A 15,644-nucleotide genomic window follows, 5' to 3' on the forward strand; every position below is an offset into this window, starting at 1 on the left:
TATTGAGTCGTTCATATTTGATTTGATATCTTTGTAAAAAATAATAAATATTGAGTCGTTCATATTTGATTTGATATCTTTGTAAAAAATAATAAATATTGAGTCGTTCATATTTGATTTGATATCTTTGTAAAAAATAATAAATATTGAGTCGTTGATATTTGATTTGATATCTTTGTAAAAAAAATAATAAATATTGAGTCGTTCATATTTGATTTGATATCTTTGTAAAAAAATATATATATATACATATTGAGTCGTTCATATTTGATTTGACATCTTTGTAAAAAAATAATAAATACTGAGTCGTTGATATTTGATTTGATATCTTTGTAAAAAAATAATAAATATTGAGTCGTTGATATTTGATTTGATATCTTTGTAGAAAATAATAAATATTGAGTCGTTCATATTTGATTTGATATCTTTGTAAAAAATAATAAATATTGAGTCGTTCATATTTGATTTGATATCTTTGTAAAAAAAATAATAAATATTGAGTCGTTGATATTTGATTTGATATCTTTGTAAAAAAATATATATATATATTGAGTCGTTCATATTTGATTTGACATCTTTGTAAAAAATAATAAATATTGAGTCGTTCATATTTGATTTGATATCTTTGTAAAAAATAATAAATACTGAGTCGTTGATATTTGATTTGATATCTTTGTAAAAAAAATAATAAATATTGAGTCGTTGATATTTGATTTGATATCTTTGTAAAAAAAATATATATATGTATATTGAGTCGTTCATATTTGATTTGACATCTTTGTAAAAAATAATAAATATTGAGTCGTTCATATTTGATTTGACATCTTTAGAAAGTTCATAGACTGTGCTTTGTGCGAGCCCGCCATCTGCTGGACAAGTTATGTTACTACTACAACTTTCACTACTGATGATAGTCAAATTGGGAACAGAAATAATGCATATTGTATTGTAAATAAATGATTATAACTCTTAAGGAAAGAGGATATTTTGCTTAGAAGGAAATGTTCAATCAACTACACATCTACAAAATATTTAGTAATAATATTTAATGTTTATGTACTGCACATGTGAAAAGTATTTACATCATCTTCTGGACTATTACAGAAAAAAAACATGATTCGAGTTCATATATTTTTTTGCAAAGAAACACAGCATATATAAATAAACAGATATGATAACAAAAAGGAAACACAGGTTAAATAAACAAAGGTAGAGTAAAGAGTAGATACTGACTAAGAAACATTCAGCAGATGGCAGCAGTGTGCCACATAAACCAGAACGACAGACAGTAAGTAGACACAAAAAGGACTTGCACTGTGATCAGTCATTTAAGTTACATTCAATTGTATGATGCTTTAAAAGTTTTAGTCAGAAAGAAAAGAAGGAAAATGCATTATTAACCTTTGTTTGGATTAAGAATATAAAATTGTTGTGATTGGGAAGTGCATCCATGAAAGTCCCCATGAAATGAAAAATAAATGTCCCTGGTTTCAATGTGGCGTTCCTGAGTTGAATGTTCACTTATCTGCCAAATAGATTTCAAAAAAGCATCATCTGAGTATTTATAACTCAAATAACAATATAATAATAATTATTATTATTCGACCAATTAAAGTCCAATCAAATTCTTCCCAACGCTATGCCCCGCCCTTCTATCTTCTAATTGGTTATTTCCTGTTCCAGTGCAGTTAGATTCTCTTGTAGTTCCATTTCATGGGGGTAAAATATGGTATAGACCAGTGGTTCTCAACTGGTGGGTCGGGACCCAGAGGTGGGTCGCGGAGCCGTTATCAGTGGGTCGAGAATGTATGCCTGGAAAAAAGCTTGTGTAAAAAAGTCTGTGATTGTTTTGTTCAGTTTCTTGCTTCTGTCTCATGTTTTGTACTGACTGAGGTCCAAACTCCACAATCTTTCACTGAAATAAATCGGATTGGTCGCTGGTATAGACAATGTAGATCAGGGGTGGGCAACTGGCGGCCCGATCAACCCCAAACGTGGCCCTCAGGTCAATTTTTACACATCAATTAATTGGAAACATGAAGAAAAACATGACAAAATCTGCCATGAAATCATGAAAATCAGAAATATGTCCATAATAATATTTGACAACTGGTATATGTTAAAATTAATTTGAGACATAATTGACCGATTGTTTTTGTATCCTACAATTTGGCCCCTCTGGCGGTGAGAATTAAATGACCAAAGTGGCCCCTCCCTGATGTGGATGAAACAACGGTTGTGAGGTTTAGAAGACGGCTCCTGTGCCTTCTGAAGACGTCTGAGAAGTCGACCTGCTGAATTTTGACAGGAACGTCCTCTCCTGTCTGACTTTCCTCTGAAGAAGGTTCGCCATCCTCTTCCTGAACTTCTCCCCCACGAAGGCGTAGAGCACCGGGTTGATGCAGCTGTGCAGCAGAGCCAAACTGTTGGTTATAACCAGAGCTAAGTTCACTGACCTCCTCAGGGCACAGTTGTAGGATATCACCTCGGCCCTCATGAGCGTGTCCACCATCATGGTGATGTGGTACGGCGTCCAGCACAGCAGGAATGCAATCACCACGGCGATGATCACTTTCATGGCGCGGTGCTTCTGGAAACCTCGTGTGCGCAACAGCCTGGTGACTGTGACGCTGTAGCAGATGACCATGATGCCAAACGGGAGGAAGAAGCCAAAAATGTGACGGAAGCCACGCGTAGCTAGCCGCCAGGATGAGGCGCTGCCTATGTCAAAGTTTTCAGCGCAAATCATCCTCGGTGGGTCGGAGGGTAGCTTGGAGGCGTCGTTGAAGAGCGCAGGTAGAGCGAGGGCCCAACCGAGGGCCCAAACCGCCGCACACATGATCCAGCTGCACATCCTCTGACGACTATGCAAACTCTCGCTTGCGCGCACAATCACGAGATAGCGGTCAATGCTGATACACGCCAAGAAGAGGATGCTGGTGTAGAAGTTCGCTTCAATGACAAGATTCAAGAACTTGCACAGGAAGTCTCCAAAGAGCCACCCTTGGACGATCGCCACAGCCCAGAATGGAAGCGTGAGCGCCATCAAACCGTCTGCGACCGTCAGGTGAATCAAGTACACATCTGACGGCGTAAGCGACTGCCTGCTGGTGCCAATCACCCACCCGACCAGAAGGTTGCCTGGTATGGCGAGTAAAAAGATGACGATGAGAATGACACACATGGCCACGGCCGCTGCTGGAGCAAGAAGCGTTATCGTGCACGTTAACGTCTTTGGATCCGCAACGTAGTGCGTCTGATTGTTGTGGACGTTTTCATCCAGGATGTCCCACAAATCTTCCATGTCCACAGTGAACGACATCACTGTGGGGGAGAAAGAGAGATTAACACCAGTGCACAATTATAGCAGCACAAACACAGGCATGGCACCAGAAGTTCAACACGCAGCTGAACTTATGGCGCCATGCTGCAAAAAGTAAGTGGCAACGCCCACGTGTGATTAAACTAAATTAAAGTTAAACATAAGTCAAATGGTAAAACAACAGAAACATCATGAACCTTTTTAAAGCTTTAGAAATGACTAGCAGGTAGATCCCCCAACTTGAGCCTCACAAACTGATGTGCGGCTTCAGCATGACCCAGAGAGACAGAGTAAAAAATGAAACGTAGAGAAGGAGTACAAGTAGAAAAGAGTTACACAGGCAGTGAACTAACATCAGTTTGATGTCGTTTCATTTCCACCTGAAGTTAATATTTGTATCCTACCACAAGCTAGTTGTCACACCAGATCAGCAAGCTTGGCTACTGTAGGTTAAAGTTGCAAGTTTTCAAGGTAATTATTTTTCATAATAAGGTTATTTTGTATTCTAAAAATACAAAGTGTCACACACAAAACAATTGTTCTAATAAATGTACCATCTCTCCTATTTCTCCAATGAGAATAAACTAATTCAGGTACTCACCTACTGCCCGGCTTAAGCGTTAAAAAAAAAAAATCACACCCAAATGAGCCTGTGTTTAAAAACTCATCCTCTTTAAGTCTGATTTTTTCTGATGTCATTGAGAGTTGACCCAATGTCCTGTTTCCTTCCCTAATATGTTACAGGCCTGTGTCACACAATGTTCTTGTTGCAATGGGGCTTTAGCGGCACACGTTTCAACATGTAGCAGCATCAGCAACAACACAGGTGCCAGTAAACAATACAAATTAGTTATAGCCTAGAACGCACTCGCACACAGCTAAGTGGGAGATTTGTATTCGTTTCATGTATCATTATATTTAAAGGTTCATTGCAGTCGTATCATCTACTCTTTTTAGACCTATAGACCTTTTCATTCTGCAGAACTTTTCCAAACACCTTAGTGTCTCTCAGCGCCTCGGTTGACAACACGCCTTTAGACTCAATATTTACGATGATTTAAATTGATTGATGGACTCAAGAAGTTTTTGTCTTCATGTTAAATGCATTTTTTTTTTTTTTTTACAGATAACATCTGACCACTTGAGGTCAACCTGTTGCAAGTGGTTTTGTAATCAGGTGCAGTGTGGTAAGGTGGGACACTTTCTGGAAATGGAACAATTGGTTCTCACTTTTGCAAAAGTCCAGTATTGCTCGTCTCGCATTTCTTTCAACAAAGCAGGACTGTCGAGAAGGATAATGTGAAACTTGGCACGAGACACAGCCCAGTTCTGTGAAAACACCTGAGAGACATCAGGGTTATCTTTTATATATAAGCAGTGCGCTAAGTCCAGTATTACTCCCTTGATTTGTTACAACACTTTTTGTGAAATTGCGAAAGATTATTGTTGTGGTTCTTTGCAGCTGAGCTCACAATTTATGTGCATTACACACATGTCAGTGAGCCTGCAGAGAAAACCTGACAAAGCCAAAGTCAGAGACGCCGGAGGAAGAGGCCTGCACTGTCTTAAAACTTCCAACACTTCACCAATTGCAATTGAGATGCATGTACGTTCTGAATGTCAGTGTGTGTATCAATATGTTCTCTTTTCAGTAAAATCATAAATACAATGCATCTCTGGAAGATTGCATAACAAACTCAAATTGATGGTAAACACTTTGCACTCTTATATCGTTGTCTTTTGCTCACTCAGCCGAAGCGTACAGTTCTTCAGAAAGCCTCAGGAGCATGCCGGACTCCTCGTCTTGCATTTCTTTCAACAAAGCAGGACTGTCTGTGAAAACACCTGAGTGACATCAGGATTATCTTTCATATATAAGCAGTATGTGTGTGTGCACGTGTGTGTGTGTGTGTGTGTGTGTGTTTCTGAAGTTATGATGGGAATTTGAAGGTGATCCCTGCGAGCTATAACCCTTCAAAGTGACCAACCTTCTAATATACTCAGAATTGACTTCATGATGGGAGGTTGCTACCTTTGTGACATATTGTCCAGTCATAAGCCTGATGTCCTCACAGTCAGGGGCGTGTCCAGACTTTTTTAACAGGGGGGGGGGGGGGGGGGGGGGGGGTCCAACTGAGGTACCAATTTTCATCTGCAACAAGCATTTATTTACCATTGTTTTGTTTTTTTTAAGTTATCACAGATGTGTTTTTTGGGCTAAATGTATGAATCTTATCTTATAAAGGAGAATCTTTTTAACTTCTAGATCATGCATGCAGAAAGTACATAGTTCTGAGTTTTAGTTAGAGACTTAACAAACGTTTAAGTGTTTCATTCTCCTCAAACCAGACACACAGGGGCGATTGTTTTCACTGGGGGTGTTACTGCTCTGCTAATGTTGCATCCATAAAAGGAACCAGGGAACAACAACGAAGAGGAGAGAGGAAGAGGGTGATTATCTAAAGTGCTCTGATGTCTGACGCTTTGAATGCAACACATCAGGTTTTCCCTCAAAGCCTCGATTGTTCTTCTGCACTTAGTTTCCTCTGAGTCCACACGTGTTGATGGATATATAGTCTTCATCTCACACAGTGTGGTTCAAGAGGAGAGGGAATGACACACGCCACAAAGGAGATATTAAACTCCCGTCTATGACCTGTATGTTAAATTCACGAGGGCGCCATGAGTTGAGTAAAGCCGTCACCGGTGTAGTTGTTTTCTTTTTTCAGTTGAAGACAAAACTAGAGATACACCAGTAACAAACTCAATCACCTAAAACTGAGAAAACTGACTTCTTTGAGTTATAATTATAAAATAGTTGATCACTGAAAATGTCTTTGTTTTGTCTCTCAGTAACAAATGTCCATTATCTGAAGAGTTGCTGATTCATTATCTAACAAATCAATTTGATTGATCATCTAAATAATGCAGACGTGTGTTTGGAACAGCCTTGTTGTCTGCAGTGCTGATAATGTGATTTGTGTTCCTGTAAATGTCTTTTAGATTTATGTTTACATGAAAGCAGTTTCCCTCACATTCTTGAACGACCTCTTTAGCTTAATAAGTCGACCAGAAAGCTGTGAAATGACAGACTGCTGATCTGTCACAGTCATAAATCAGTCAGTCCAGCATGTGCAGCATTTACTGACTATTGTCTAAATAGTCTAATTACAAGCCACAAACATGGCTTGTAATTAGACTGACACCTGTGTTGTTATTCTAAATATTTAGCTACGTTTCTAAACATTTAGTTTACATTCTAAATATTTAGCTACGTTTCTAAACATTTAGTTTACATTCTAAATATTTAGCTTTGATCCTATATATTTAGCTAAGATTGTAAATATTTATAATCAAAGCTAAATATATAGAATATAAACTAAATATTTAGAATCAGGACATGTATTTTTAACATTTATATAAAACATTCAACATTTATATAAAACATTCAACATTTAGATATAACATTTAACATTTAGATATAATATTTAACATTTAGATAAAACATTCAACATTGAGATATAACATTTAACATTTATATAAAACATTTAACATTTATATATAATATTTAACATTTATATTTGCCAATGAAATTATCTTACATTTTTATTCACAAAAGTAAATATGACAAAGTTCACAAATATTTCTCTAAATGTGAATAAAAAGTGATTTTTTCAGGGCTCAATGTGGAGAAATGTTGTTGTTATTTGTAGTGTGCGCAACTTTACAATCGGCGGCCCATAAGTCAGCACCTGTGTGTCCAATCAGACTCAAAGCTGATCGTTTGCTCTTACTGACATTGTTCCCTTTTTTCTAGATCCTTGCTTGTGTTGTACTTACTCTCTGATGTACGTCGCTTTGGATTTTTTATTTTATTTATTTATTTATTTGTTAGGGACAGTGCATATTAATGAACAGCTTACAGTAAAGTAACAATTACAGCTGTGTGCCAGATTGTAGCAGAAGTGCTAGTTTCCATCTGTTGTCCCTAGGCAGGTAACAGATAAATTACAAATACAAAGGCACAAGTGACAAGTGACACAAGACAATAATAGAGGTTAAAGGTTAAAGGTGGTCACAGACTTGTTTGAGGTGTGTTTTGAAGGTTGCATATGTTTGTGAGTGTCTTATTGTGAGTGGGAGAATATTCCAATATTTAGTTCCTTTGACTGACAGAACAGTTTGTCCGAATGTAGTGCGTCTGTGTGGGACCTCACAGTCTCCTCGGGCTGTGGCCCCTGGTGCCGATCCCACTGGCAGACTTCAGCTTTATAAAGTCCTTCAAAGGAGGAGGAGGAGCAAATTTTATATATAAAACATGCATTTTTAAAATGAACAAAATTATAAAAATTTAGTACATTATGTTTATCTAAAACAGTGCAATGGTGAAACGAAAATGGCTTTTTGTCAAAGTGTTGTGCCAGCAGAAAGTGACCATGTGGTTATACAGTATTCAATATGTGAATAAATCATTGATATTCGAGCAGCATTGATATTCATGAAGGATCTTACCTGTCTAAAATTGTTTATATTACAATTTACCGTTGGATAAAAGCGTCTGCTAAGTGAATTGTAGAATTATTACAAATGTATACAGGCAACATTGCGGGCACTCTCATTTTATGGGGTCCTGAGTGTAAAAAACGCGGAAGTGACAGGCGGAAGGTGGCTCGGCGGAAGCGGTTTTTGGTCTGTCAAGGGAGGAAAACTAGCCGAATTTTGACACAAAGCGATTAATCCCACCAAATAGAACCGATCATCCCCCCCTTTCCTCGACACCAGCACTCCGCTGAGATGATCCTGTTAGAAATCAACAACCGGATCATAGAAGAGACGCTGTCGTTGAAGTTCGACGGCGCATCGAACGGGTAAGAAATCCTCCGTTACACCTGGCTAACGATGCTAACGACAGCTAGCTTCCTCTTCAGCGCTTCAATAAACATAATTACACATTCCGTTTCGTGCGTGTGTCGGTTTTAAACGCAACTTAACAACATTTGCAGCTTAGCACACGTCTGCAATGTCGTTAAGTTTAATTAGAAACAACCAAAAAAAAGATTAATTTCGCTGATCCGCCTGAAGCTGGGGTGTGTCTGCACGGTCAGAGCCCGAGTTTATAACCCCAATTTAATGTTTAATCTCCCCCTGGTTGTTCTATTTTAAAACAATTAACGAATTTAACAAAGCTCTGCGTGTTATTCTGCAAAAAAGACAGAAAAACATGAATTGGAACATTTTAAAACGTTATTAGAGGCTATAGAGGAATACTCTGTTTGTTAGAGTGACGTCACCATGCGAACATTTTAGAGTGACGTCACCATACAAAAAAATGTTAGTGACGTCACCATGCGAGAATCTGATTTACTCGACTATTCTTTAAAACAGGGGGCGGGGGGGGGGGGGGGCAACTGGTGGCCCGGGGGCCTCATGCGGCTCCCATAAACCCTAAATGTGGCCCTCAGGTTAATTTTTAAACATCAATTAATTGGAAACATGAAGAAAACATGATAAAATCAGAAATATACATTATAATATTTGACAATTAAGATACATTTGAGACATAATTGGCCGTAATTGTTTTTGTATTCTACAAATTGGCCCCTCTGGCGGTGAGAATTAAATGAATGTGGCCCCTTGCTGTGACTAAAGTGGCCCCTCCCTGCTTTAAAATATATATATATTCTGACATGTTAATCAGGAGTTACCATTTATCTACTGATCACAGCAGGGGGGGGGGAGTGGGACTGACTACCCAGGGGCCCCTGCATGTGCCTGAAATAAAAAATGTATTTCTTATTTGGCTTTTTTCTCTCAGTTCTAATAATAATAATAATACATTAGATTTATATAGCGCTTTTCTAAATACTCAAAGACGCTTTGACAGGAAACAACAAAGCAAAAACTAAGAGAACAATACAAAATAGAAGTAGTGTCAAGGGAAGAGGATGAGAGTCAGTGGTTGTAGGCGGTGATGAAAAGGTGAGTTTTTAGGGATTTCTTGTAGGACGTGAGTGTGGGGGAGTCTCTGATGTTTTTAGGGAGAGAGTTCCAGAGGGTGGGAGCGGCAAAGGAGAAGGCCCTGTCCCCCCAGGGCCGAAGATAGTAAAACAAAGCATAGTTCAATGTTTATGTGGGTCATTTGTGGAGGTGCGGTCAGGGGCCCAATGTGATATCTTTTCATGGGGCCGGGAGGTCCTGGAGGCGCCCCTGATCACAGTTGGTGACATAATTGGTTTGTCAAGATAACAACAACTTCATCATTAACCACGCTTTACTACAATAGAGCGTTTTATATGACACTGTATCTTTTTTAAAGGCGATTTATTTGTTGTCCACGTTTTGATGAAACAAATGAGGGGCTACTTGTGAGCTTACTATCGCCACCTCTCTCCAGCTTCCGCATTCCTGAGTCAAGTCTGAGCAGAGGCAGCGGCAGCTCCTTGGCGCATGCAAAGTATGCACTTTGGACATGCTGCTGCAGCATCTGCCTTTTTAAAGAATTCATCTGCTACTGTGCTGTACAAACCCCCCCCACACAGTAATTTGAAGGATCACATTGTGTAACAACAGTACCCTGTGATTCTTGTGTTGTTATTGCTGTTCTGAAGATTTTCTGTGCAAAAAAAAAATCCCCCTAACAAGCTTTGTTTGTCCTCGCAGAACCAAGCCAGAGGCCGTCGATGTGACGTTTGCAGGTGAGACTTTATGGAATGAATTCATTAACGTTTCTCGTTTACGTAGACCGTGTTGTTTCAGAATTACTATACTTTGATTTATAAATGAGTTTTAATTGAATTGTTGGAGACAAATATTGAACCATGTTTGATGCTGATGTAATCACACCTGCTACTTTATTATTTTAGAATCAACCTGTGGCGAAAGGTTGTGATACATCTCATGCAGAATTGACTGAAATATTCTAATTTAGTTGTTTAAAAAATGGGTGTAAGATGTCAGTTATCCCTCTTCTAGGCTCTGACATTGCTCCTTTTGTGCTGCAGATTTCGATGGCGTCTTGTACCACATCTCCAACCCCAACGGGGACAAGACCAAAGTGATGGTCAGCATCTCGCTGAAGTTCTACAAGGAGCTGCAGGAGCATGGCGCTGACGAGGTACAACATGGGAAAAGTTTCTCCATGCGTGCTCGGGCAGAGACTGGGCCTCGCAAAACCTCACATTTACATACTCACTTTCACATTCCTCAACACATGTTTGCGTGTAACATGTACACACAAGTTACACAAACCAGGGTGACTGCGAATCTGGGAAACGTCTTGACGCGTGTGAAATGTCGCTGCCATGTTTTAGACGCTGTAATATTACGCCTTTTTGGTCTAAAAGGTTAGCAGACAGGCAGACTATCCTCCTAGAGTCTCATTTTCATGCTAACCCTCATCATGCAAACATGCACTGCTGCAACAATGGAAACACTGTCACTGATAAATCCATGAAGGAATAATGATCGGCATACAAAAAGCTGAATGTGCTCAGGATTACTATCTACACACTAATACACACACACACACACACCTCCACCACAAGAGCTCTGTTGCCATGTAAGGAAGAAAGCAGCTGCTGAGGCTTCTTTTTGAAACAGGAAGTGAGTGTGTGTGACTCACCCCGGGCGAGGAAGTGCTGAGTGTGTGTGTGTGTGTGTGTGTGTGTCTTGGCTGCCGTCCAGGCCAAGCCGACTTCCCTTCTTGTTCTCTTCGGCTGAAAAGCGGAGGGATACATGACCAGATGAACAGCGCCACAGTCGTTTTATTCAGGCCGCGTTAAAGCTCGATCATTCTCACACATTCTTGTCCCTCCTTCTTTTGCTGAAACGCTGCTCAGATTCAAAAGAGAGAGAGAGAGAGATGCACCACAGTGACTCTCACTGACCTTTGGCGGTCCATCTTGCCGTGCAGGGATGTGTTTTTCATTTTCCTGCTGCCCCGCTTCATTCCACAGTGACAAGTATCAATCAAAGAGGCCCCCCCCCCCGTGTTGAGATTTAAACCTCTCACTAACACACCTCCTTCCCCGCCTTTTGTTGTGACATTCAAAGGGCAGCTTTTTAAAGTGCCACTTAAGACAGTTTTGTAATCTCACGGGAACTGCGGGGATTCCTTGTTTTTGTTCTAGCATGAAAATCTGAATAATATTATGTCACGTTTTCTTCTATTGAAGCCGTTCCTTTCATGTGATTGGTTCCCCTTGGTGTCATGTTGTTTTTCTCTGAAGCTCTAATTTTTGAAAACTCTGTTCCGAGAAGTACGACACAAATAAAGGTCCTCCTTGTTTTTGATTTCAGCTGCTCAAGAGGGTCTATGAGAATTTCCTGGTTGCACCAGAGTCTGGTAAGTCCTCAAAAAATCTCTGATCTCCTTTTTAGAAATGACTGACAGCCAATAGAAATAGAGTGGTGTAAAGCTGGCTCACCACAAAGCTTCTAAATGAACGCGTGGTTCCTCATTTCTGGAACATTATTTAACAGTATTTGGCAGTTTGTGGCAGTTCTTGACTTCCTCTAATCAAAACAAACTGCAGATAGATTCTACAACTCATTAAAAAAATATATATCTTTTCTAGGCTACAACGTGTCCCTCCTCTACGACCTGGACTCGCTGCCGGCCAACAAAGACGAGGTGGTCCACCAGGCGGGCATGCTCAAGAGGAACTGCTTTGCGTCTGTGTTTGAAAAGTACTTCAAGTTCCAGGAAGAGGGCAAAGAGGGCGAGAAGAGGGCTGTGGTCCACTACAGAGACGACGAGTCCATGTATGTTTTCCGTCAGATATCTCTTTGAAGAGTTTAATGGGTTGTCATGTGTCTCCTGTGTGGGAGCTGTCTCTCATCAATCATGCTGTCATTGTTGTGTGCATCCCGGTTCCCTCTGGAGGTTTTTAAACCTCTAAATCCTCCCGTCTTCTCAGGTACCTGGAGGCCAAGAAGGACAGAGTGACAGTGGTGTTCAGCACAGTGTTCAAAGACGACGACGATGTCATCATCGGCAAAGTGTTCATGCAGGTGCGTGAGGTCACAACCAACCCAAAGTGGGTCTTTTGGTCCGGACCAGCGATCATCAACTGGCGGCCTGCGGGCCACATCAGGCCCCCCCGAAGCTTTCCCATCCCAGAATATAAACCATGTGTCTTTCTTTTTCTATATGTATTTATTTGTGCATGTGAATCATGTAAATCATTAAGTGAATGTTCAAGTAGTAACACAGTTAAACTGATGATGTACTTGTTCTGTGTGCAGGAGTTCAAAGAGGGTCGGCGAGCCAGCCACACAGCCCCCCAGGTGCTGTTCAGCCACAGGGAGCCCCCCCTGGAGCTGAAGGACACAGACGCCGCCGTCGGAGACAACATTGGATACATCACCTTCGGTCAGTACCTGCAAACCTTCCTCTTGTTCTTTTTTTTCCCCCTGTGTTGCAGCCGTTTTTATTTGACTTTGTTTGGTTGACTTGGTTGTTTTCAGTGCTGTTCCCTCGACACACCAATGCCAATGCTAGAGACAACACCATCAACCTCATCCACACCTTCAGGGACTACCTGCACTACCACATAAAGTGCTCCAAGGTCAGTTCACATGAAACCAGGGAGCACAATCAGATCTGAATGCTACAGAAAGTGTTTTTATTGTTTGTGATATAGTGTCAATTTGTACCAATGTTGTTTGAAAGATAAGGAATAGCCAGCTATTTCCAAACCTTGAATTCTTTGATTATATCTTTTTAGCCCCTGTGTTGGGACAGATCATCTTTCCTACAGTCTGTTTGGTCCCCTCACTACCAAAGAAAGTCTAACCACCTGTTGACAACTTCCTCGGCCCCCCTCAGTCATCAAACAGGTTTCTTTTAAGAGTAGTGTGTGGGCGTTTGTGTACACATTACTCACAAATTGAGACCTGCTTCACATAGTTCCTCTAATGGAAGAAACTCTAATTAAAGCCTTTCTTTAAGTGGCTTACATTTCAGAGGCTTTTGTGTGATTTCGTAAGACGTTGGCTGTTTTCAGACAGCGGGGAGTCTGCGTGGGTGACACAGCGGATAGATTTATGGACAGTTGACAGTGGGTTAAGCTGGAGATTACACAGTGTTCACTATTGTCTCTGCAGCACGCTGTGATTAAGGTCCGGCACCTGTCGCTAAATGCTGACCTCATTTTTTTCACTGAAGAAAAATCTAAGTTATGTGGACACCTGCACCGACAAAAAAACGAAATGATCTCATCACTGTGTTTGAAGATTTGATCAAGATTAGTTTGCGGGCTTGTTTTAAGCTTTTTGAGCCCCTGATAAGACTCTCCTCACATGTAGTGTTCTCTCTCTCCCTCTCTCTCTCTCTCTCTCTCCCTCCCGCAGGCCTACATTCACACACGTATGAGGGCCAAGACGTCAGACTTCCTCAAAGTGCTGAACCGCGCTCGACCCGATGCCGAGAAGAAGGAGATGAAAACCATCTCGTAAGTAGCCTCAGCCCGTCCAATCCGACTCATGGCCGCAATCTGTGCACATCAAGGTCTTTAGCCATCCTATGAATTAATGTAGAAAGAAGAAAATGGGACAACGTTTTTTTATTATTTCTTATTCTATCTAAATGAAGGGAAGGTGTAGTTATTAATAAAGAGCTTAGGGTTAATAAAACTATCCTGGGGGCTGCTAGCTGAGCTGCTGCTATGATGATACATTAATATCCAGATCCTTTTGGTTATTTTACATTGAGTTGTTGGACCGGCTCATTTAAAGTAGATTCAGGGGATGTTCAGGTTATTTGTCTCTTTTTGCATAGACCCTCTTAATCAGCACTTTTCACTTTAGTGATATTCAAACCACTTCCATTTAAGTTTTTTTTTGTCACCAATGTCTCCAGCTTTGTGGATACTTAGCTCACTTTCAACATTTTTTTGTGGCCCTTAGTTCCAGTCATCTGGTGACTCTTTTCCAACTTTCCTCACTAGTGACTCAAACTATTCAGAACTTTAGGAAACAAGGATGTTCTTTGGTATGCTCACTGATCTCCTCACACTGACTGGCTGTTGTTCTGCTAGTTTCTGCTGTTTTATAGGCTGCTGGATCTACCTGTTTCAATAATAAAAGTCCAATGTTTATTATAGTTTATCTAATCAACTTCACCACTATCCCATTTTAAGATAGTTTTATCGACCAGCTCATTTGTACAGATGTTAAATCAAAATCTTCAATGCCTCTTCTGCCTTTTTTTCCGCACTTGATTTGATATGAAGCGTTAAAGATAACCTTTCCGTCTTGAGATAAGATATCGTAACACTTTGAAAGACAGACTTCTTTCTTTGTGAGCTGCGTTCAGTCTGCAGCTGTGTATGTTTTAGTGGTTTCGAGGTGTGTGGCTGTGTTTGCCTGGACTGTTTTTGAAGTGAGTCAGGAAGGAATTTTTACAGCTCTCCACTTTTTAAAACCTCCAAACAGTTGCATGAACACTTTTTGTGTGCTTTTAAGCTTTGAAATAATCGGAAAATATAAACTGCCAGAGCACAAAGAGTCTTTATTCCACGGTTAAAATTTAACCTGAATGAGATGGCTGCAATCTTCATGACATTTAAGCCAAGGAACTCCCAAGTATATAGAGCTGAAATAATAGTGCAAATCATTATGACTCGTTTTATTTGACTTAAAGATGAAAATAAAAAAAAAGATTTAAAGAGAAATGCAACTGAAGAGTACATTTCTGATGTGTCTTTGTGTCATTTTCTAGTGGAAAGACCTTTTCACGCTGAGGCCAGATCCAGACCCCCCCCCCCCCCCCCCCGTGGACACGCCCAGACGCGCTACACTGAGACTCAAACGCCACATCGGACAGGACTCAAGGACACATCTTAACGCCCCCGCCCAAACCCTCCCCCCCCAAAAAAATGTGTCCAGTCTTCTTTTTTTTTTTTTTTTTATGAATAATAATGTTTGCTCTTCGTAGGGAAAGCCACGGCTCAAGATAAATGGAAAAAAGGGCATTCCTTGCTTTGCATAGTTAAAGAGAATTATTAGTCCTATATAAATATATATATGAAAAAAATGAAATTTTTGATACGATATCTTTTACTCCATTTGGTACTCTTGCTTGCCCCTCAACCCCCCCACCATACAATATCCATGTGTTGGATGATTTCAACTCCCCCTTCCTCCCTCTCTGTGCTTTCATGTTGTCTGAACCATTGTCATTAAAAAATAAATAAATCACTCTTACAAAAAAAAAAACATTCCTCTGGTAGTAGTGTGTTTTTTTCTCAGTAATTGTCAATAAATGTGCCAAAAGAAGTTATTGGTAAATTGAAAATGGATAAGAAAGAAATTAACATCT

The 15,644-nt window shown here is 40.1% G+C and overlaps 2 protein-coding genes across 2 annotated transcripts; one reads left to right on the forward strand and one right to left on the reverse strand.

Annotated features, from left to right (window-relative positions):
- Positions 1–1,031: 1,031 nt before the first annotated feature.
- On the reverse strand, positions 1,032–3,956 carry LOC132959781 (C-X-C chemokine receptor type 1-like). Its single transcript, XM_061032970.1, has 2 exons — positions 3,924–3,956; positions 1,032–3,324 (listed from the first exon to the last, which is right to left on the reverse strand). The coding sequence occupies exon 2, from the start codon at positions 3,320–3,322 to the stop codon at positions 2,246–2,248; it is 1,077 nt and encodes a 358-aa protein (XP_060888953.1). The 5' UTR covers positions 3,323–3,324; positions 3,924–3,956; the 3' UTR covers positions 1,032–2,245.
- A 4,021-nt stretch (positions 3,957–7,977) lies between these two features.
- arpc2 (actin related protein 2/3 complex, subunit 2) lies at positions 7,978–15,541 on the forward strand. Its single transcript, XM_061032439.1, has 10 exons — positions 7,978–8,190; positions 9,983–10,017; positions 10,324–10,436; positions 11,621–11,666; positions 11,899–12,085; positions 12,241–12,334; positions 12,569–12,695; positions 12,791–12,891; positions 13,676–13,776; positions 15,045–15,541. The coding sequence occupies exons 1-10, from the start codon at positions 8,117–8,119 to the stop codon at positions 15,064–15,066; spliced, it is 900 nt and encodes a 299-aa protein (XP_060888422.1). The 5' UTR covers positions 7,978–8,116; the 3' UTR covers positions 15,067–15,541.
- Positions 15,542–15,644: the final 103 nt, after the last annotated feature.

This window comes from Labrus mixtus, chromosome 24 (assembly GCF_963584025.1).
Source record: "Labrus mixtus chromosome 24, fLabMix1.1, whole genome shotgun sequence".
In the NCBI taxonomy this organism is placed as follows: Eukaryota; Metazoa; Chordata; class Actinopteri; order Labriformes; family Labridae; genus Labrus; species Labrus mixtus.

Coding starts and splice junctions, on each gene's coding strand:
- LOC132959781 (XM_061032970.1), bottom strand. CDS start 3,322: ATGTCGTTCACTGTGGACATGGAAGATTTGTGGGACATCCTGGATGAA.
- arpc2 (XM_061032439.1), top strand. CDS start 8,117: ATGATCCTGTTAGAAATCAACAACCGGATCATAGAAGAGACGCTGTCG. Junction 11,667..11,898: donor CCTGGTTGCACCAGAGTCTG/GTAAGTCCTCAA, acceptor TATCTTTTCTAG/GCTACAACGTGTCCCTCCTC. Junction 12,335..12,568: donor TCGGCAAAGTGTTCATGCAG/GTGCGTGAGGTC, acceptor TTCTGTGTGCAG/GAGTTCAAAGAGGGTCGGCG.